Raw genomic sequence first — 21,653 nt, 5'->3', positions numbered from 1 at the left:
AGTTAGATTAGAAGATCAGCCATGATTGAATGGCGGGGCAGGCTCGAAGGGCCGAATGGCCTACTCCTACATGATATATCAGGCAGCATCTATGGAGAAAGGCAAGTGAGTCAATGTTTCGGGTCCATGACCCTTCGTCAGAACCCAAAATATTGACTCACTTTCTTTTCTCCATAGATGCTGACTAACCTGTTCAGTGTTCCCAGCGACTTCTGTTTTTGTTTCAGATTTCCAGCCTCTGCAGTATTTTGTTTTGTTTATTCTAATAGTGTAAACTGTTATTGTTACGGATTCAGTTTCACCTGCCACATGCTAGAATCCCATTATGTAAAAAAATCAATCTATTCTTTGTTTGGTGATGGTCTTTAATTTATGCCCTTGTGTTACTGACTAATTAATTAGTGGACATTGTTTTCTTTACCCTATCAAAACTATTCATCAATTTGAACACCTCCAATAGATTTTCCTCTTTAACCTTCTCTACTCCAACGAGAACCATTCCAACTTTTTACGTCTCTTCACATAACTATTATCCCTGGCATCACCCTAGTGAATTTCCGATAATAGATTATTCACAAATATTTCAACTAGCCTGGCAGAAATAAGATATAAAATCGCATTAGTGACATTGTTAAAATCTATTCAAAAAGGGATATTGCATCTTTAATGGGGACAAGGCTATTTTAAGTTTCGTACTTCTTCATTTTTGAAATTCAACATTTGAATAGCATATGGTATTCATAGCATGAGATTGTACTCCCTGTTGGTGTTTTATTTCTCGAAACAATAAAAGCAGTTTATTGCCCTCACTTTGATTCTGGCTGCTTCTTAATGGGAGGTTGCTCACGCTGTATAAAGCATCATCTATGACAAATAAGTCAACGACTGGTCCCTGATTAAATATGTGTCCCTATCCCTTTTCCCATGCAAGATGAATGGCTCAATTTTGAAAAGATTTATTTAGGAAAACAGACATTCATTCTCAGTGTATGTATTTCTTTACAGTGCCTTGGAAAACCTATACAATCATAGAATGATGCTTCAACAACTAAAATGTTCGACATCTACTCTCAGGCCACAAGTGTGCTAAGGAACACTCTATGCTTTGGGCTTCATTGCTGGTTTATCAGTTGTGTTACTGGTCAATTCAAATAAGACATTAGGATTATATGCATCTGGAGTAACCAATCTGTGAAATATTTGACTTTCGCAGTTGAATAAATTACACCCATCATTACAATCTCAGTACTTGGATAACTCCAAGCAAAGACTGCAGGCGTAGAGCATTCCATGCACATGTGTGGCCTCAGAGCAGATGGCATATATTTTAGCTGTATAGTGTTATGAATATAAAGATTCTTTATGACATTATAAAGAGAACTGAGCCATGTACTTTTGGCTCGGCCAATTTATTTTTCTAAATATCAAATTACATAATCTTTAAAAAATTGTGTCATTAATCTTGCATGGGAAAATTCACTAGCATATATTAACATTAATCAGTGACCAGTCACTAAAGTATGGGTCACAAATGATGCCCGACAAACAGAGCAAACATCTTACATTAATGAACAGTCAATGAACACATCGAAACAGAGCAGTTACGTTTATGATTTCAAGGATAAAGCATTAGCAGCAAGTCAATCTTTTCCTGTGAAAGAAACAGGTCTCACCTCTTAGGGAACACATCTAGAAAGGCCTAAGGAATGAAAGAACAATTCCTAAGAAATAACATAAGCTAATTTTTAAAAGTTGATTTTTTTTCCCTCTCCATCCTTTAAAACTGGCTCTAGAGTGACATTTTTCTACAACCAAATCTGTGCAAGTCATTGATTGTAATCAAGCACTTACTAATGCTTTTCCCATCAATAATTTGTTTTATTGAAAATATTTTATTTCTTAACATTGTAACACAATATGATCAGATCTTCATTGGTGAATCAGCTGTCAGGATGCAAAAAAAGTAGTAGACATCTTCTCTGCATAACCATGAATCCAACTTTCCAGTGTTAAGACAGGGATTATAATATTGTGCCTGTAGTTGCATTTGCTCCAGAGACAGTTAACAACCATAGCAGTAGTACAAAGAGGAATGATTCCATTGTGTTCAATTCAAAAAATAGCCCTGTGATTCAATAATCAATTGTTACATGACTTTTTTGTTGCTTGAAATAGGGTGTACCAATTAGGAATACCTGTAGTAATGCGAGGTAAGGACTGTAGGCATAAAGTATCGGGGAATGGGGAAAGGGGCAGGTAAACTGAATTGAAAGAATTGCTCTGAAAAGAGCCAGCAACGATATAGCGGACCAAATGGCCTTCCTCTGTGAAGTATATTTCTGTGGCTCTATGGTGCTAGAAAATTATGCTAGTGTAAGACTGACTAGTAATTTTCAGATAGATTACAAACCTGGAACAAATATTATTAGCAGGACTGAGCTTGGGTCAGATGTAGGAATGCAAATGACTCAAAACTATGTATATCTTAGAATGTATCCTATGCCATTCGCCCCATTAAATCTGTATTGTTTTTTTCTCCACATGTAGCACACAAGCTAATATCCCTTATTTTCAAAAGTCAATCAAATTCCCTTGTAAAATAATCTAAAAAGAATCTTAAGACTACCTCAGCTACATTTTGTAACAGAGAACTCTACATTGTCAGAACAAGGTTTAGTTATTCTTTCAATGAATTCATGGTAAATGCATATAATTCACAAATGGAATCACATCAAAGCATTGGCCAAGGTTGTAATGATCCTTATATTTGATATTGGACCTTATTATGTTGTAGTGACATTTGAAAGTGTAGCAACTGCTTATTTGTAAGTGAATGTGGCAGTCATTTTGTTCACAGCAGTGTCCCACAAACAGCCATGAAGTGAATGACCAATTTTATCTGAGGGATTGTTGGCCTGGATACCAGGAGAAACTCAATTCTCTTTTCAAATAGTAACACAACATCTTTAATGTCATCCAGAGCAGGCAGACCAGACCTCGGTTTTAACGTCTGATGTGAAGGACAGCACCGCCAACAATTCGATGCTCCTGAAACCCTGACTGATTTTCCCTCCCTATCCCACGTGTTTCTGAGACCAAGTGTAACTCACCAGTTTAGATAAATCAAGTTACATTTGGCAGACCAGGCATTTGCGCTTGGTCTTTCCTGGACATTATGGTCCAAGTACACATTGAGCAGAGGCTTCACCAAATAAGCCACTGATAAAACTTTGTTATTCAGTCAGCATTGAGAAAAAAAAACATGAAATTAATTTAACAGCAAAGTTTTGATAGGTGGTATTGAAATGAAAATAGCAAAAACTGTGCTATCATTTAGCATTAAAAAATGAATGTAATACAAAATATGTTTGGTAGAAATCATGTACGTGATGGAGTTCGCTAAGTTATAGAAAAATAATCTTCAGGCGACACTGCTTGGCAGACAGAGCCTCAGTTTCTTTTTGATAAACCACTGAGCTCAGTTATTCATTTTTCCTGCTTGCTGTCTGAGCATTCAGTTCCGCTGAGTTGTCTCACCAGCAGGAGTTGACTCCTGAATCATGACTTCCAGGTGCTGCCCGAACAAGAAGATAGCAGTTCTGTTTCTAATCCTGTAAATGTGATATTTTTGTTGTGAACAGAACATCCTGTCATTTGCAATTGGCCCATCAGCTGTGAAAATTGTATTCGCTGCTGAAAATGTCATTATTGGTGAATGGCAAACAAAAGGCCTCCATACAAAACTTTATTTCATACACCATTTTTCAGGAATATTCGTTCCCATAACAATAGCTCTAGAACAAAAATGTGTGACTAGTGATTATCACAATGACCACTGAATTCTACTCTATTAAGTCACAGAAAAAACTGTTCAGCCAAAATCCCTGTCCTTTTTTGATTGTTTATCCACTGCCCCAACTTCTCATTATATCTCTCAGTCGCTTCTCGCTCCAGAAACCAATCTAGTTGCCTCTTGAATCAATATATACAGCACTTCAATTGTCTTCCTTTATAATTTATTCCACAAGTCTATTGCCTACAGATCTATAAAAAAATGCTCACCCTCATTTCCCTCAGTATGATCCACACTCTCATGTTCAAATCCCTTCACTCTCTGGCACCTCCCTACCTCTCCAACCTCCTCACTACTCAATCCACCACCCGGCACCTCCGCTCGACTGGCACCAGCCTCCTGCTCGTCCCTCGCACCCTCCGCCCCACCATCAGAGGTTGCACTTTCAGCCACTATGCCCCAAAACTCAGGAACATCTCCCTCAATCACTCCACCTTGCCCCCTCTCCCTTTTTCAAGTCCCACCTGAAAACCTTCCAATTCGACTGTGCTTACGGCCACCTCCCGGCCCCCACCAGCTCGGAGTGAGGCTCCACCACTGTTAAGTGCTCTGAGACACTATCTTGCGTGGAGGACACTATATAAGTGCAAGTTGTTGTGGTTGTTACTTCTGAACTTAATTCCCTACTTGTGTACCCTGGCATTTGAACACTATAAAATTTGAATTATGCAAAATTACTGCATAGAATTCAATACAGAAAACAAGTGCAATTACACCTATAATACTGGTCATTTGTGTACTAAATATCCCATTCCATCTAAAGCTGTTCACAATGTACTGCCAATTAAGTTTCAATTCCATGTTACCTTATAAAATATAAAGTAATAGTTTTCATACTTGGTTTCATGTAAGTTGTAAACTTAGCTCCACTCCTATCTCTGGAAAAAAGGTTACATGTTCAAGCCACATATCAAGACTTGACATCATGCTCCAGTTATGTATTGAGCACCACATTATCAGAGCTGCTGTCCCTCAATCACCGTTAAGGGGGAAAATTAAAGATTCCATGACACTATTAATAGAATTTCTCCTAGTCTCCTGACCTCAAAGCCTCACTAACCATCTACGAGGCTCAAGTTCAAGAGTGTGATGGAAAACTCACCACTGGCCTGGATGAGTGAGAGCGGCAAAAGCGACATTTGAGAAGCTCCACCATTCAGAAGGCAGTTGACATGCTCGGGACATGTCACTCAAGTCAAGGTACACTCCCTCTCATCGCTGCACACTGGCTGCAGTGTGTAGTATCAACAGAATGCACGACAGCAACTCAACAACCTTCCTTTGACAAATCTCCCAGCCCTTCCACCTACACCATCCAGGAGAACTGCGGTTTCAACACTATCACCGCCAAATCATTTTCTGACTTGGCCACATATTGACCCCCATCAACATTGGGTCAAAATCCTGGAACTTCATACCCAACAGCATTGCGGTAGCAAGGACTGGTTTAAAGAGGAGGTTTAAAGAGGAGGCCCACCATTACTTTCTCAGGGCAACCAGGGAGAGGTAATGAATGCAGAGATGTCCTGCCTATATCTCAAGAAATCCATGTGAATTGATCATTCACTTCATGACTGTTTGTGAAACCCTGCTGTGTGACAACTGGATTCTGCATTTGCTGCAAATACAGACATTTCATTTGCTATAGGTGCTATATCTAATGCAAGAGTTATTACTTTGTTGGTGCAATATTTGAAGTAGCCACAAGAAATAGAGAGAGGGAAAACAATTGAGACTGAATTCTTCTCAATCTATGTCTTGTGAAAAGAACCACACAAATCTAAATATAAATGCTTAAAGAAATAAAGAAGATAAACAGCATTCAGGGAAATCTAAACCAATTACGCAGGTGGCCTAAGGAGGAGCAGTTGGATTTGAATGGAAATAAATGTAAGATAATGTTTATTGAAACAGTAAACATGCACACAAAGAAGGATGCACATTAGCAGAAATGAAAAATGAGAAAATATTTTGGTGTGTTTGCTGATCACCCACTGAAGGTTTCAGTCAATTTCAATCTGTCAAATACAGAGCTAATCAAATAACAGGTTACATCTCAGATGCATGTGACAAGCCAAATACGTTATTACACCTTTTATAGCTCACTGGTGAATCCACATTCATAACATTGCAGTTTAAAAAAATGATGGTTCATATCAGTCATAGGAACTCCATTAGCGGAATGAAGTTATCAGCAGCAATAAACTACCATATAAAGATATGAAAAATGTAGTTCCTATTTTGAGTAGGAAATACACATTGTTGAATATTTGTAATTCAGGATGACTTCTTCTACAATGTCTTAACTGGATGTCACTCTTGTATCATATTGGTTTACATGCACTAGGTCCTCAGAATGTTTCAATATTAGAATTCAGAGATAGTAAGTTTACTGTCTAATATACTAGCATTTCCAATGGCAAATTTATTATTTTCTGTGCCATAATCTGTGCCACAGTAAAAATTTGTGAAGTGCTTCGAGCCATCTCAACAATGTGATAAAGCGCTGTGATAACTCTTTGCTCACTGGTTTCCCCAGATCTTCCCTACACAAGCTGCAGACTATCCAGAACTCTGTGCCAATGCCCTTTCCACACTGGCTCTGCAAGCCCACCAGGTCCATCCTCGCTTTACTCCAAATTTGAATTGTATAGCCATACAAGGATTATATTTATAGATTTGTATGTACCCAGTCCAGGGCAGGTAATCCCATTTTGAGTTGTGAACACTGGTTTTCCTTAAGAGGTAAAAAAAAAAACACCTCATCAATACTATATTCAATTAGATGAATGGAAGAAATTTATGACTATTTTTATTATACAAAAAAATATTTTGTGAGTCCTTCCTTGAAACTATATAGACCTACCACAGCTACATGTATAGATACCAGAGGCATCTACTGAGATTCAATGAAGACAACATTAAACCTTAAAGAAGCACCTTTTTTCTTTTTCTTTTATCCTAGGAAAGACTGTTCTGTTTTTTAATAAATTAGCTGCAATTTCTTTAAGAATTTGGATTTCTTTAGTGCTTTCATGATTAACTGCTGTGTGCAATTGGCAACTGATTTCGACCACAAAATAAACAGTCAATTCACTTTACAGTATATTCTGTGATGCGCTTTGGGGCGTTTTGAAGAGGTGATAAGGCGATATATCAAACGCAAGTATTATTATTATTTATAAAGGCCAGATAAAATGACATTTCCTCGTTGTCAGCACCTCAAGGAATAACCAGTTCAGGAGTATCCAGGGCAATAAATGTTTTCAATGTTGAATAAATTGGCAAGACTGTAAAGTGATTAGGAATATTGTACATGTGAACATAGGATCTTCTATGACCAGTTTGAAGAACCAACTAACAACCATTTTCTTCACATTATTCAGTTCTGAGAGTGAAAAATTGAAAGAAAAATTGTGAAAATCGATCACTTAATACATAATATAAGCACTCTGAGGCACTACCCTAAATGGAGAGCGCTATGTAAGTGCAAGTTGTTGTAATATTAATAATAAATGATAATCCTTGCATTTGATATAGCACCTTTCACATTGGGAGGATATCTCAAAGAGCTTTTAGGCAAACATACATTTAAAACATACTAAGTCTATGGTATTGTCAAAAATTGAACAAGATTTAAAAAAAACAATGTAATTCCTAGTTGTTTTTTAAAAGTTTATTTAGTCACACATTTTAAATAAATATGCACAAATAGTATTTGAGTAGATGGGAATCTTAAAGTAGATATCTGGGTCATATTAAGAGTTTACTGTGAAATTAAACACACATAAAGCAAAGTATTATGAACTGGTGATCTGTTTGGTATTTCTTCACTGGAAAGAGAAGCTAGCACTGGGGAGTCCTCCGCACCACTGACTGACAAATTTCAAAACATCTTGACATTCTGGACTGTGAGTAGTCTTCAGATGGAATAAAGCACATAGTTATTACAAATCTGTATTGACTGCCTTCGCTTTATACCTAGATATACTAGTTAACCCGAGCAGCATTCGCAAACTGCCAATTCCAATTTCTGGATTATTACTCAAATTGCAGGATTCTCTACCAAAATTTGTGAAACTAAAATTGCCAACTGCAAAGCTGGCAAGAGTCATTAGCATAACAAACACTCCATTTTAGGCCTCATTATCTAAAATTTGCAAACTAACAACTTTATATGATTTCTCACATTTATGGAATCTGGAAACCCAACACAAGGTCCATATATCTATACTAAAAACATTACAGAAAAAGATGTTTTTTCTTCTCTGCGCTCTAATTTTCCACACAGGCACATGTGATATACAGGCAAGATTGATGCAGGCCTGAATAGATCTATTGAATCTATTAAGAGTAACTTGAAAACAAATTAAAAAAACAAAAAAAATTTCATATGTTTGGAAATTACAGTGCAGCCCCGTTATAATGCAGTGACTGGGATCCAAATAAAACCCCAGCCCAGGCTATAATGAGGTGTGATAGCTGGTTTCACTAGACATAGGTGCAACTGGCAGGCTTGCTCTCTATGTGCCAACTAGGTCCTGCACTATATATATATATATATATATAAAAAAAACGTTCTTGAAATCATTGCCTCTTGTGCTGCACATGCACAAAGTATGAAGTGATGACGCCAACAACCTGATGACCTAGAAATCAGAATACACGACATACTAAAATGACTGGCCTCTGGCTATCAGATATCTACCAATGTCATTTCCTGTGCATAAGAATTGATGTTGGTGACAACCTAATAACCCGAAGTCAGCATTTTTGCATGTTTGCATGTGAAAGGCATCCATACTGCAACCTTGTTATAACCAAAGTTGCACTTCAAAGGCTGCACTGTATCTCAGAAGTCTTCCATTCTGTTTTATAATTATAGTTTACTGTACTTTAGTTTAATAAAGTCTTTCAGATTACTTTTGAAAGTATGTTTTTAAACCATAAAGATGCATTGGGAATAACCTTATAAAATGACTGTTCAGAAGCTTTATCGGTGCAATAACTGAGGCCCTATTATCAGTGGCTTTTTTTTTGTAAACATTAAAAGTAGTCACTTACTTTCACTGCCATCAAGAATTTGTTCCAGTCATCTTTATTTGCTGCTTTGCCAGGTCTCTTGAATTCAATTTTGTTCCGAAGTACTGGGTAACCTGTAATATCACATTAAATGTCAAAATAGACAGTTTAACAGACAAAATGTCCTGAATTTTGTGAGGTATTCTCTGATTTAAGAATCATCATGAGAAACAAAAAAAACAATTTCTCCTTAGCTGTTGCATTATACATTTCTGTGTGTGTAACTTCCCGAATGCACACAATATTTTAAATGTGGTCTTACCAATGAGTTAGTTATTATAACATGGTTCAGTCTACAATCAACATCCATCCTAAGTCTGTAACTTTAATAGTTTCATGTTGACTGGATTCTTTCAAAAATAACATCCAAACCCATTTCTTTTTCTTGTTGTATAATGCTAATAGACACCACGTGATTGTGTTCCTTTGATTTATATCTTCAGTTCCAATCTTTATAATATTACATTTACTTGTCCATCCATTTAATTGATGCGGATCTCTTTGAGTATTGTTAGCCTCTCACTTCTTTCATTGAGTCATGCAGCTTGCTGTCAACAAATGTTATATCAATAAAAACACCTTTCTCTACTTAGTATTTGAATTCACTGAAGAGATCAATGACAGACAGTCGTGAAGCTCCACCATGTTATCTATGTCCCACAGCTAACGCTTTTGAGCAGTGTAACTATAATCCTGCCCTTCATTTGAATGAGGTTAGCAGAACTGGATAGTGGCAGGAAAAGTATTTTCCAATAAATACATAAAAATTAAAAGTAAAACATTTAAATAACATTTAAATAATTTCCTATTTACAGAATAGACTTAGCATTTTAGCACCAAGGCACAAATAGCATTAATTTCTCTCCCTCTCCCATCAATTTATTGTGATTCATAAAATAAATACCTGTTATTACGCAGGGAAGAGAACGAATACCAGTACTAACAGCGACTAAAGAAGCTTCATAAGTGTCTCGTTCATCAGTTGGTAGGACCTGCTCAACTCTCTGATCCATGGATACCGTGAGGACCCAGTCTCGGATTTCCTCACGCTTATCCTCCTGAAAAGGGGAAAAGAATGACACAAATGACAACTATGAAGTGAAACAACAACAAAATTACATTTGTATAGTGCCTTTCATGTCATGAGGACTTCCCAAACAAAGGCTACCCTGGAACAAAACCATTGCTGGAACGATAGGTGGAAGGTCAGCATTTGCACTTTGTCTTTGACCACTGGTATGATCCCAGAAAATCACAGTATTACAAAATAACAATAATTGCAATACAGTTACAAAAATCTCATACTGAATAATGTTCTGATGAACAGTATTCTAATACAGTTGAAGTTCTAGTTAAAATTTTTGACAGAAACTTTAAACTAGAAGTAAAATATCACCCTCAATATGATTCCCATTAGAAACATTCAGCTGCAGTTACAATTAGCATGTTATCCCATATGCTGTAATTCATCAATTCATTTACACAGGTTAAAAACCACAATACACGTGAGACCAGATTACTGGTCTGAATAACCTCAATTATATTTAAGGATATCGTTTGTAGCCAGTTAGTACATTGGAAAATTGAAGGGCAAACAAGTTCAGTTAAACAATAATGGACAGTTCACTTCTGTAAAGGGATCACTTCCAGAAACAAAGACCGAGTGGGTGCCCTGTCAGAATTAGTAAATCCAAATGGAGTTATTTGAAATCGTATGTCAATTTAGCTAATCCTGCTCAGACGGTCAACATTGTGGACGATACTTGTGACATTTTCCTTTTGAACTTACCAGAACATGCTGTTTTACAGGCACTGGGATTTCAAATGGAATGTCTGTATCTTGAAAATCAGAATGATCAAGTGCATCAAGATTTCCTTCTTCGATTGCCTGTAAACATAGCACACATCACTAAATCACCATCATCTTTAGACAGCATTTGGAGATTATTAGATTGACAGTGTAATGACTCTCAAACAAAAAACTAAGGACGCTGAAACCTCCTGCTCCATCAGTCTTGTTTAACTCTTTCTTGCTGTAAGGAGCGCAAGAAAACTATGATGACCTCCCAGGAGTCGGTGCTTGAGCCTCTATGATTTTTAATCCAGATCAAAAGTCTGGATTATAGATACTAATGTAAATATTCAAACATGCTAATGCCACTAAAACAGGGAGAACAGCAGCAGATGGCGCAAGTGAGACACAAAACCACTTAGATCTACTGTGTAATTGTGCAGACAAATGAAAACGTATTTTTAACACTAATAAGTCTGGAATTGTGGTCAAACAAATGTGCATCATAAGTATACAATGAAAGGGAACAAATTGGCATTGGAATATCAAGAAAACATGATCTTGGAGAAGATGGTAGACTCATATTTTCAATGTCAGGAACATCGTGAGGTAGTTTAAAAGCAAACAGAATACTGGCATATAGCCAAAACAATCAACAACAACTTGCATTGACAATGCCAGCAGAAATACCAGAGCACTTACATCACTGAGATCCAGGAACCGATTCAAGAATATGAAAGCCATGTTCTCCCAACCAACGGCCTGTTTCATAGGGAACAAATTTGTGTCAAGTTAGTTTACTTAATAATAAACTACTAGGCGATCAAAGCTGCTTGAGATGCCAAAAACTGTTGTTACATGGTAAAATAAATATATTTTCAGTAGCTAATACTCTTACATAATTTTTATATGTCTGAATTCTCAAAAACTATGTTGGGCACTTCAGGTGTTCAATATGTATTCTTGTGGGCTTCTCAGCAAAGTATTTATTTGGGTCAGCCAAGTGTCTGACACATGTGGATCCCATTACCCTGCTTAAGAGTACCCACACCAGACAGAGTTCCACATATGTAGGTCACCTACAAATGGAAATGTCCCTCCATCTCAAATGGAATGTGTACACTCTCCCTGGAACTACCTACTTTGCCTATCTAGTTCTGGAAAGTAATACGCACAGACTAGTGAGAGTCTGAGGATCCCAGAGTACGTGTTGAAGTACTGCTGGAATTTAACCAGCTAATATCACAGAGCTTTCTTGGGAAAGGAAGCTTCCCACTGTGAGTCCAGTTAGGACCACTCTAAGGCTTTGGCTTTCAGGGTTAACAGGAGCCAAGTGGCAAGAATCTCTGCCCTCAGTGACTGGTCTACTCAGGTTATTAAGTGGATTTTTGGCAATCTCATATATTGATTACCATTAATTACAAAATCACAAATAAAAACAAACTTGTCACACCTTTGCTGCCATCCCAGCTTCATAAAATGCTTTATCAGCAGGGATGGTGTCTGTGTGCCGTAACAAGGAGATTGACAACTTTGCTGCTGTGATGTCCTGAAAAGCAAAAACATTTAAAGTTTAAAAATATATCAGGCAAGAAATAATCCACATACTCTAACCCACCCAATATCAGTGATCAGCAGTTTGTAGGGTTATTGTCCCCTCTTGAATTTCCATGGGAGATGCCCTCCAGTGTCTTGTTGTGTCAGATTGAATCGTGCGGTGAGAAAGTTGCTAAAGCCCTACTCGCTCTGACCCGAGGCAACGAGCGAATCACAAACAGGGAGTTGTGACTGATGATCAATGACTACACGTCTGCGACACGAATTGGCCAGATTGAGGTTGTAAAGCAGTGTTGAAATACAAAATACTGGGCAATGTGGCTGGATTAACCAGCTGATTACACTTTGGGGTGACCACAAGATCAGTTTTCATCCAATCATGTCTTAATTCATTCTATTTTCTCTGATATTTTTATTAACCATGGTGGTGCACTAAATAATGGGTCTTAACCCTTAACCTAGTGAAAAAAGACACTAGTATTTCATGCTGTAAACTGCTCTAAACATCCCAATCTTAGTATGACTAGAATAAAAGAAATGGCCTTTCTTTCTTAAAATCTAGTGTTACAAGCCAAATTTCTCCAGACCAAAGCAGCATGTGCTTAGCAGGGCAGAATACAGGTCAGCAAACGCTATACATTCTTTTTAAAATAATTTAAAGATTGTCTTCAAGTGCTAAGGAAAACTAGTTCTACTGTGCCCCAAATCAGTGATACTGAGAACAAATCCTGTCAAGTCTATTCACACAGAATGGTGAGCTCACCAGTTGGTTGACTCCCAGTGACCCTGCACGAGTGGCATAATAATGTACAATCAATAGCATCTGCTCAAACTCTTCATGAGCTGGAGAATTAGCCTCAGAAGATTTGACAAGGTTTTCACACTGAAACACCAAAAGAGAGAAAAAACACAGAAATACTAGATTTACAACACAAAGCACTGGCACTTCAAAGAACAGCCTTATGTATTACAATATACATCTGTAATTGATAGAATTATTGTACTGGCCAAATTTTACTGGTAAGGTTTGAGGAGGTTTACATTATTAAGTTACTAAAAATATCTTCCTCTCGTTTCTAGCTAAGTTTATATCATTCTCACCAGGTTGAAAAGGACATCGCGAAGATCAGCCCAGGTCCTGTACGTATCTCCATTATTCATGTCAGGCATGTTGACAATATCCGTAAAAATCCTTTTGTATATGTTGAAATTCTACAAACAAAAAGGAGGGTCAAGTTGATCACAAAACCAAAGCGTAGAGACTAGCTTTTAAACTTCAGATCCCTTGATAGTTTTCAACTTTCTATCCCTTGTCTATCCCTTGATAGACAAGCGCTCCTGGACGCTACCCCATGTGAAGCGCGCTACATAAATGCAAGTTATTGTAGTTTTAGTATACACTATATCTCACAAAACACAATGCTGTTAAAAACAAACATTTCACGAAAACGCACAATGTAATTGAGATTGATTATTGTAGTTACCTGGGGGTTTGCAGGAGCGCCATGCTGAACATAGAGATTTAAGGCCTTTTCTGTGTTACCTTCCTTGATGAGATGCGTAACATATAGTGCTACATACTTATGGAGAATCTTGTAGTTCTGATAAAAACAATACAGGTGCTGTAAGTACAGTCACACTTTTTCAACATTCAGTGCAAAAAGTGTTTTATTTACACGTACATATGCAAGAATTTGGCTCCAGCACTTTCCTTTCAATACATAGATCTGAATTTTGCAAACCTCTTTACTAAATCAAAACTAATATTTTTAAATAAGCAAAGAAAGTGGGGTTAATGCTTGTAACTTTCCAAGTTACCACCCTAAAAGAATAAGACTTGAACCTGCTGTTCAAACTGCACCTTATTAAAAATAGAACCAGATGAGCATTATTCAATATAAACAAAGCAGCATTTGATTCGGCAATAAGACTTTTCAAAATCTGTTTAAACAAGTGAATGGTGTCAATATCACAGCAGTCACTAAATCATTAGGTGTCTTTTTTCAGTAATACAGGACATTCACATAAATATATTCCGCTATACCTGCTTATTAGCAGTTTCAATGCATTTGTCCCACTGTCCTCTTTCAGCATACATGTCAAGTGCTGCCATCACATCCACTCCAACGAGCTGAAAGAAGTATGAAGAAAAATAAGAAAATAACATTCAAGAGGAAATACCACAGTCAGGTATATCAGTTAAAGACAAACTAGACTGCTCACCAGATAATATTGATTTTGTCAAGTCTGGCAAATACAATAGAAAATTACAGTTGTATAGCGCTTTTCACGTCAGGAGGACATCCCAAGGCGCTGGATTGTAAATATTGTAAATGACAGAATTTTACAAAAATGTCTCTAAGGCATCTTCCTTTCAACATAGAAATGTCAAAGAATAGTTTACTGGCATCAATCTCCAACACAGAGAGACGTTACTATCATTTTATTTTATTTCATCAAAAAAAAAGAAGCTTCCAGCAGTGTTCTCCTCACAGACAGACAGACAGATTTCCGTGAAGTAGGAAAGCTGGGTCTTGGCCCTGAAACAGAACAACCTAGTTTAAATGACCTGACCTAAACTGAGTAAAATATCAATTAAATGAAGTCTTCATCGACTGGATTAGGATGCAAAAATAATAAAGTTTGGTGTTGGAAACCATTAAATATAAAAGATTTTGTCAATTTGAGAAATTTGAAAAAGTGTGTCAATACTTTCAAAAAAGACTTTGAAACATGAAAACATCAATTAAACCATGAGGATTATTGTAACATAACATGTATGAGCAGGAGTAGGCCATTCGGCACTTCGAACCTGCCCCGCCATTCAATCATGGCTGATCTTCTAATTTAACTCCAGCTAATAACATAACCCTGCCTTAACCCCATATCTCTTAATCCCTTTTGCAATAAGAAATCTATCTCTCTCAGTCTTGAATATGTTCAAGGACTGAGCGTCAACAGTCCTTTGGGTAGTGAGTTCCATACATTCACCACCCTTTGAGTGAAGAAGTTCTTCCTCAACTCAGTGCAAAAGGGCTGGCCTCTGATTTTAAGGTTGTGACCCCTGGTTTTAGTTTTTCCAACCAGGGGAAACAATCTCCCACTATCTACTCTATCATGCCCTTTGATGATCTTATAGGTTTCTATAAGATCCCCTCTAATTCTTCTATATTCTAGAGAATATAGGCTCAAATTGGTCAGCCTATCCTCGTAACTCATCCCCTTCATCCCTGGTCCTAACCTAGTAAATCTACGCTGCACCCCCTCCAAGACAAGTATGTCCTTCCTTAAATGAGGAGACCAAAACTGCACACAGTATTCCAGGTGTGGTCCCACCAGGGCCCAATACAGTTGCAGCAAGACTTCCCTACTCTTATGCTCTAATCCTTTCATAATGAATGCTAACATACCGTTCGCCTTCCTAATTGCTGCTGCACCTGCAGACTAACTTTCTGTGATTGGTTTACAAGGACACCCAAGTCCTCCTCTGGACGCTAATACATTCCAATTATACTTCATCTGCCACCTACCTGCCCAATCACCTAACCTATCTATGTCTCGCTGTATTTTTTTAATGTCGTCCTCTGTGTTGACACTTCCTCCTAGTTTTGTAGATATATTAACTTCGATGTCCTCATCTAGATCGTTGATGTAGATGGTAAATAGCTGAGGCCCAAGGACTGATCCTTGATCCTTGTGGCACTCCACTAGTCACATCCCGCCAATCTGAAAAGGACCCGTTTATCTCTACTCTTTGTTTCCTACCCGTTAACCATTCCCCAATCCATGTTGATATGCTCCCCCAAATTCCATGGGCCCTTAACTTTTGGACTAACCTTTTATGCGGCACCTTATCGAATGCCTTCTGGAAATCCAAACAGACCACATTCATTGATTCACCCTTATCTAGTTGACTGGAAATATCCCTTTTGTAAAGCCATGTTGACTTGGCCTAATTATATTGTGCTCCCCTAAATACCGCACTACCACATCCTTAATCAATGATTCTAAAATTTTTCCTATCACTGATGCGAGACTAACTGGCCAATAGTTCCCCATCTTTTCCTTTGCACCTTTTTAAAATAGTGGTGTGACATTTGCAATCTTCCAATCCATGGGGACTGTTCCAAAATCCAAGGAATTTTGGAAGATCAGACATAAGGCCTCCACTATCTCATAAGCTACCTCTTTTAAAACCCTGGGATGCAAGCTATCCGGACCAGGGGATTTGTCACTTTTTAGTGCTAACAGTTTCCCTAGCACCAATTCTCTACTAATGAAAATTTCCCTAAGTTGCTCCCTGTCCTTATCCCTTTGATGCATCTCTACTGTTGGCAGACTTGTTGTGTCTTCTAGGGTGAAGACAGATGCAAAGTACCCATTTAGGGACTCTGCCATGTCCTTGTCCCCCATTACAACTTCTCCCGTCTCTGACTGTAGTGGACCTACATTTACCCTCACTAGCCTATTCCTCTTAATATATTTGTAAAAACTTTTACAATCAGACTTAATGTTCCTAGCTAGCTTACCCTCATACTCCTTTTTCTCGCTCTTAATGAGTTTTTTAGTTTTATTTTACTGGTTTCTAAAACTCTCCCAATCTTCAGATTTGCCGCTTTTCTTGGCAGTTTTATTAGCCTTTTCTTTTAATTTGATGCTTTCCCTAACTGCTCTAGTTAGGCATGGATGAATTGCTTTCCCTGTGGTGCTCTTATTCCGCAAGGGAATATGCGACCGCTGAGAATTTTGCACTACATCCTTAAATATTTGCCACTGTTGGTCTACATTTTTACCTCCTAATCTTATTCTCCAGTCTATCATTATCTTTTTCCTGGCACAGTGACAACTGTAAACTGCTGATGACTCAAATAACATTAAAAAAGATTATCATCTGATCTGATTCTGTTCAACCAAACTGAAAATATTCAGAAGTGACAAACACATACTCACACGTACCAATGCTTTAAGTTTCCTATTTATAATCCAGTTAAAAGTTAATATTTCACAAATAAACAGGTATCAAATAAACCTTTAGGAACAGCATCTTATCTATCTGCTAGGGACCCTACAGCCTTCTGGCCTCCATATTGATTTCAGCCACTTCAGACCATAACAGCTCATCATACCCCCCCCCCTCTTTCTGTTACCAGAAGAGTTATCTTCTGTTATCATTACAATCATCACCCCAGACACTCTTTGCCTCTCTGTTGTGTTGCCTGTTCTGCACTATTAACACCTATTCTCCGCAGTTTTGCTTTAACCCACCGCCTCCTTTTGTTGTACAACTACCCCTTTTGTTTTACACTATTATCACCTCTTTAACACTTCAACTAACACATTCTCTCCTTTGTCTTCTTTTTCGTCCTTTTCCTGCCTCCCCCCCTCAACTTGTCCTTAAAAACCTCTCCCTCCCAACATGCCCCAGTTCTGACGAAGGGTCGTGGACCCGAAACGTTGACTCACTTTCCTTTCTCCGTAGATGCTGCCTGACCTGCTGAGTTTTCCCAGCTCTCTCTGTTTTTGTTTCAGATTCCAGCATCTGCAGTATTTTGTGTTTTGTTCAAATAAACATCTAGTGTCTTTCAGAATTGTTCCAATCCTTTCTACATCCTTATGAAACATAATCTGGTATGAATTTAATCAGTAAAATATAAAAATTATAGATTTTACCGATTCCACTTTGCCTTGATTTTTCAAATATTCCTTGTAACGGTGATCAACGTAATCTTCATATCTGCATAAAAGTTAACATCAGCAGTAAAATGTAAGTAGCAGACTATTTTGATCATAGTACTTGATACAAATTGAAACCATTTTTGAAAATCAACAAAGTTACCTAAAAAATTATTTTAATTTTGACTCAAAATAATCTTTGGATTTGATGTAGCTCCTTTCACATCAGGAGGACATCCCAAAGAACTTCACTGGATATATTGTAAAGTGTTTTATGGGTGAAATGCGGCAGCCAATTTATGCAAAGCAATATCCACAAACAGCCGTGGAGTGAATGACCAATTGTACTTGGAGAATTGTTGGCCAGGACACCGGGAGTAACAACCTTCTATTTTCAAACAGTGCTATGGGATCTTTATTGTTCATCTGAACAGGCAGACCGGGCCTCAGTTTTATGTCTTGTCCAAAGGATGGTACCTCTGATCATGCAAGGTTCCCAGCACTGCTTGGAGAGTCAACATAGACAATATAAGTTCCAAATCCCGATGTGGGGTTTGACCCCACAATCTTCTGACTCGGAGGTGAGAGTGCTACCAACCAAGCCAGAGTGACACAATGTACGAATAACTAGATATATTACAATTAAAGTTCATTGGGCTAAAACATTTTGTTAACTTGCAGATTTGGTGTTTTTTGAGTTTTGAAGACATGCAACATAAACAGAACACTGGTAACTATAGCAATTGCAAATAACTGGTTCTTATGAAGGGCATGATCAGTTTGCAATGTTTTGGGCTCTTAACAAGGAAAAAGCTGCTCTAATGATCTTACTGCATCCCCACTGAAGTGAAGGAAAACTATGAGTTTAAGAAAACAAAATGGAGATAACTGGTGTTGCAATTGTAGAGGACTATGCACAATTATGAATTGTGATAATTATATGAAATGATGCAATGTAATTCCTTTATAACGTTGTTCATTATAGCATGAATTCTGTTAGAATGCAATTGACTATGGACCCCATTCACTGGGCATGCATACAGCCACCCTGTTCGCTTGCAGCGTATTGGCCAACTTTTCATGGAAACATTACCAAATTCTGGGTAACCAGATCATTGCGACATCACTTCCTGCTTAGGTAGATATCCACAAAACAGGAAATTATGTTAGCAGTCACCTAATGTCCTGATGTCAGCTGTTTTAGATGGCCAACCTTTGGCTCATCAGGTCACTAATGACATCACTTCCTGCTTTTCTAATGCAAAGTCGACCATTTTTCCTTTCAGCAAAAGAATAAGCTAGCTCTGCTGTGCCCATGTGCAGTCCAGACAACTAATGTGCTTTTCTATAGTTGGGAATTTAGGATCAGATTTACCGTGTTACAGTGAGACTCCAGTGCATTTGTATACAACCCTTAACAGGGTCATAAAGCTTTATATCCTCATGTGTGAATGGCATCAGTATCAACTGTAAAGTGTGCCGCTGTCTAGATGTCAACTGTGATACTTCTTGGTACCAGAGAAAAAGTAAATATGCTGGATGTAAGACTGCTCAAAACTGATGCCACAAGCTTCACGGTATTTATTATTTTGTAAAGCATATAAAAATGATTTAGAGGCCATAATCTTATCTCTGGATTCAGGTGACAGTTATAAAAGTGCTAGAGCTTCAGCATCATGGTTCATCACATCTTATATAACCCTCTCTTTGTCATTACTGCCTTCTAATCACTGATTCTTCTGCACGTATTGACATTTCATACCTGGAATCAAGCTCCTTTGCCACACGTTTGGCTTTATTCCATTCTTCCCCTTTTATGAAACAATCTATTGCTTCTTTAATAAGATCCATATTAAGGTACAGTTCAGCTGCCTAAAAGGCCACAGAATTAAAGGTTTATTAAGAATATACTGAAAACTGTCTGAAATTCAATCCATGAGTGGAAACAATCACATATCATGATTAATAATGGTAATGGAAATAAAAGTTAGAAATGGGAAAAAAAATGAACATTGGACATATCTGTCATTTATGCATGACATTATAGAAGAACATCATAGTTGCATGTCCCAATTAGTTAGTTTGAGTATTTTATAGTTTTGAGAGTGTGGGAATTCAAAGCTATAATGTTTGTTACATAAAATATTTCCTTGGTTAGATTTATGCCTTTCTGGGTTGGGGTGATTGTAGTTTGCAGCTTAATTTTCAGAATCGAGTCAATCCTTTAAGGTGGTTCCTCAGGAGTCCACTTCCTGAGTCAGGCAGGGCGACAGTTCTCCAAGGCACTCATTACAGACCATCCAGCCTAGAACATCAGCAGGAACAGGCTGGGGCAACAGCTACCTGTCAATCCGGAAATTAATCTTTTTTTTAAGCACAGTAAGCCAGTTCATCAGCATCAGGAGTGGATCCACAGGACATTAGTGATATAAGCAAAGGCAGTGCGTGTATCTGGAATCGGAGGGGGCATTATAATGGGGTTTCCTTGCTGTATACAGTCCAACTTGCATAGAATCAAACAACATATTAATCTTAATCCATACCGCACTGTATTTATGGATTTCAACCAGTCGAGGCCCAACTGCCTGAATAACCTCAAGAGTTTTGTCCTGGCTTAGGAATTTGATGGATAGTTCAGCAGCCTAATGAAATAGTATACAAAAAAGAAAGTGTTAACAGGGATTATTTAAGTGGCATTTGCAAAATAAATAAATAATTCTCACATTTAATATAATGCCTTTCACGTCTGGAGAACATCCCAAAGCGCTTCACAGGATTTACTATAAAATGCAGTCAGGACACTGGGAGAAACTCCCTTCTGTTTCTGAATAGCACACCAAGACGCGAAGGGCATTAAATAAATGCAAATTGATGTTGTTTTACAATAGTACCCTGGAATTTTTAAAGTCCACCTGACAGGCAGACAAGGCTTCAACTCATCCTAAGGATGGTACCTCCAAAATGCAAGGCATCCCTATCACTGTATTAGAGTCTCAGCCTAGAGTATGTGAGTTCAAAGTCTTGACATGGGGTTTGAACCTACAACCTTCTTCCTCAAGGATGAGAATAATACTAACTGATCCAGGGTCATAAAGCTTAAGTAAAGACTTGTTTGAGACGAGGCTTATTGTACCTGAATAATACAATATTTTGACAAGCTAGGCCTACCATTTTGGTTTCTCTTAATGAGCAACATCATAGTAAATATATTATTTGATATATATTATATGTTTTACCTTCATCCAGCACTTCTCCATCCGAGCCAGATTGCTGGTCTCTTTGACTTTAAGGTAACATTCCACAGCCCTGGCATATTCTCCTGACTGCTCCCATTCTTTGGCTTGTTCAATCAACCCTTCAGCTCCCCTGTGATACACAGTCACCAAGTTAATAACATTTATATCAACAGAATGTACACTAATGTCCAAATAAATAATTAACACAGGCAGAACCAAAGGAATAATGACAGTTGATCATAATCACAAAAGCATATGATCTGTTTAAGTAAGGACACCACAAACTTCTGCAATTTGTACAATGCATTAAAAATTACTTGTTACCCTAATTTCTCATCACCTTCGTCATTCTATTTTACACTACGTGTGTGAAAAGCTCCCTCATAAATAAAGTTGTGCATGACCCACACTCAAGAAAAAAAATGCCATACAAATGAACCTTTGTGTAACCAGGGGGCAG

General features: G+C 37.7%; 1 protein-coding gene across 1 annotated transcript in view; it reads right to left on the bottom strand.

Moving 5' to 3' along the window:
• Nucleotides 1-7,514: 7,514 nt before the first annotated feature.
• The window catches only part of ift172 (intraflagellar transport 172), a 62,924-nt gene continuing 48,785 nt past the window's right edge, over nucleotides 7,515-21,653 (bottom strand). The window contains exons 35-48 of the mRNA XM_042333279.1: nucleotides 21,194-21,323; nucleotides 20,501-20,599; nucleotides 19,720-19,829; nucleotides 17,955-18,018; nucleotides 14,329-14,415; nucleotides 13,769-13,885; nucleotides 13,386-13,496; nucleotides 13,048-13,167; nucleotides 12,181-12,276; nucleotides 11,430-11,489; nucleotides 10,725-10,823; nucleotides 9,840-9,993; nucleotides 8,918-9,009; nucleotides 7,515-7,773 (exon numbers count right to left, since the gene is read on the bottom strand). Of these exons, the coding sequence (XP_042189213.1) occupies nucleotides 7,684-7,773; nucleotides 8,918-9,009; nucleotides 9,840-9,993; nucleotides 10,725-10,823; nucleotides 11,430-11,489; nucleotides 12,181-12,276; nucleotides 13,048-13,167; nucleotides 13,386-13,496; nucleotides 13,769-13,885; nucleotides 14,329-14,415; nucleotides 17,955-18,018; nucleotides 19,720-19,829; nucleotides 20,501-20,599; nucleotides 21,194-21,323 (1,429 nt within the window). The 3' untranslated portion in view covers nucleotides 7,515-7,683. The remainder of the gene's footprint in view (nucleotides 7,774-8,917; nucleotides 9,010-9,839; nucleotides 9,994-10,724; nucleotides 10,824-11,429; nucleotides 11,490-12,180; nucleotides 12,277-13,047; nucleotides 13,168-13,385; nucleotides 13,497-13,768; nucleotides 13,886-14,328; nucleotides 14,416-17,954; nucleotides 18,019-19,719; nucleotides 19,830-20,500; nucleotides 20,600-21,193; nucleotides 21,324-21,653) is intronic.

The sequence above is a fragment of the Callorhinchus milii genome, unplaced genomic scaffold (assembly GCF_018977255.1).
Source record: "Callorhinchus milii isolate IMCB2004 unplaced genomic scaffold, IMCB_Cmil_1.0 Scaffold3, whole genome shotgun sequence".
Classification (NCBI taxonomy): Eukaryota; Metazoa; Chordata; class Chondrichthyes; order Chimaeriformes; family Callorhinchidae; genus Callorhinchus; species Callorhinchus milii.
This window is presented reverse-complemented; position numbering and strand designations above follow the sequence as displayed.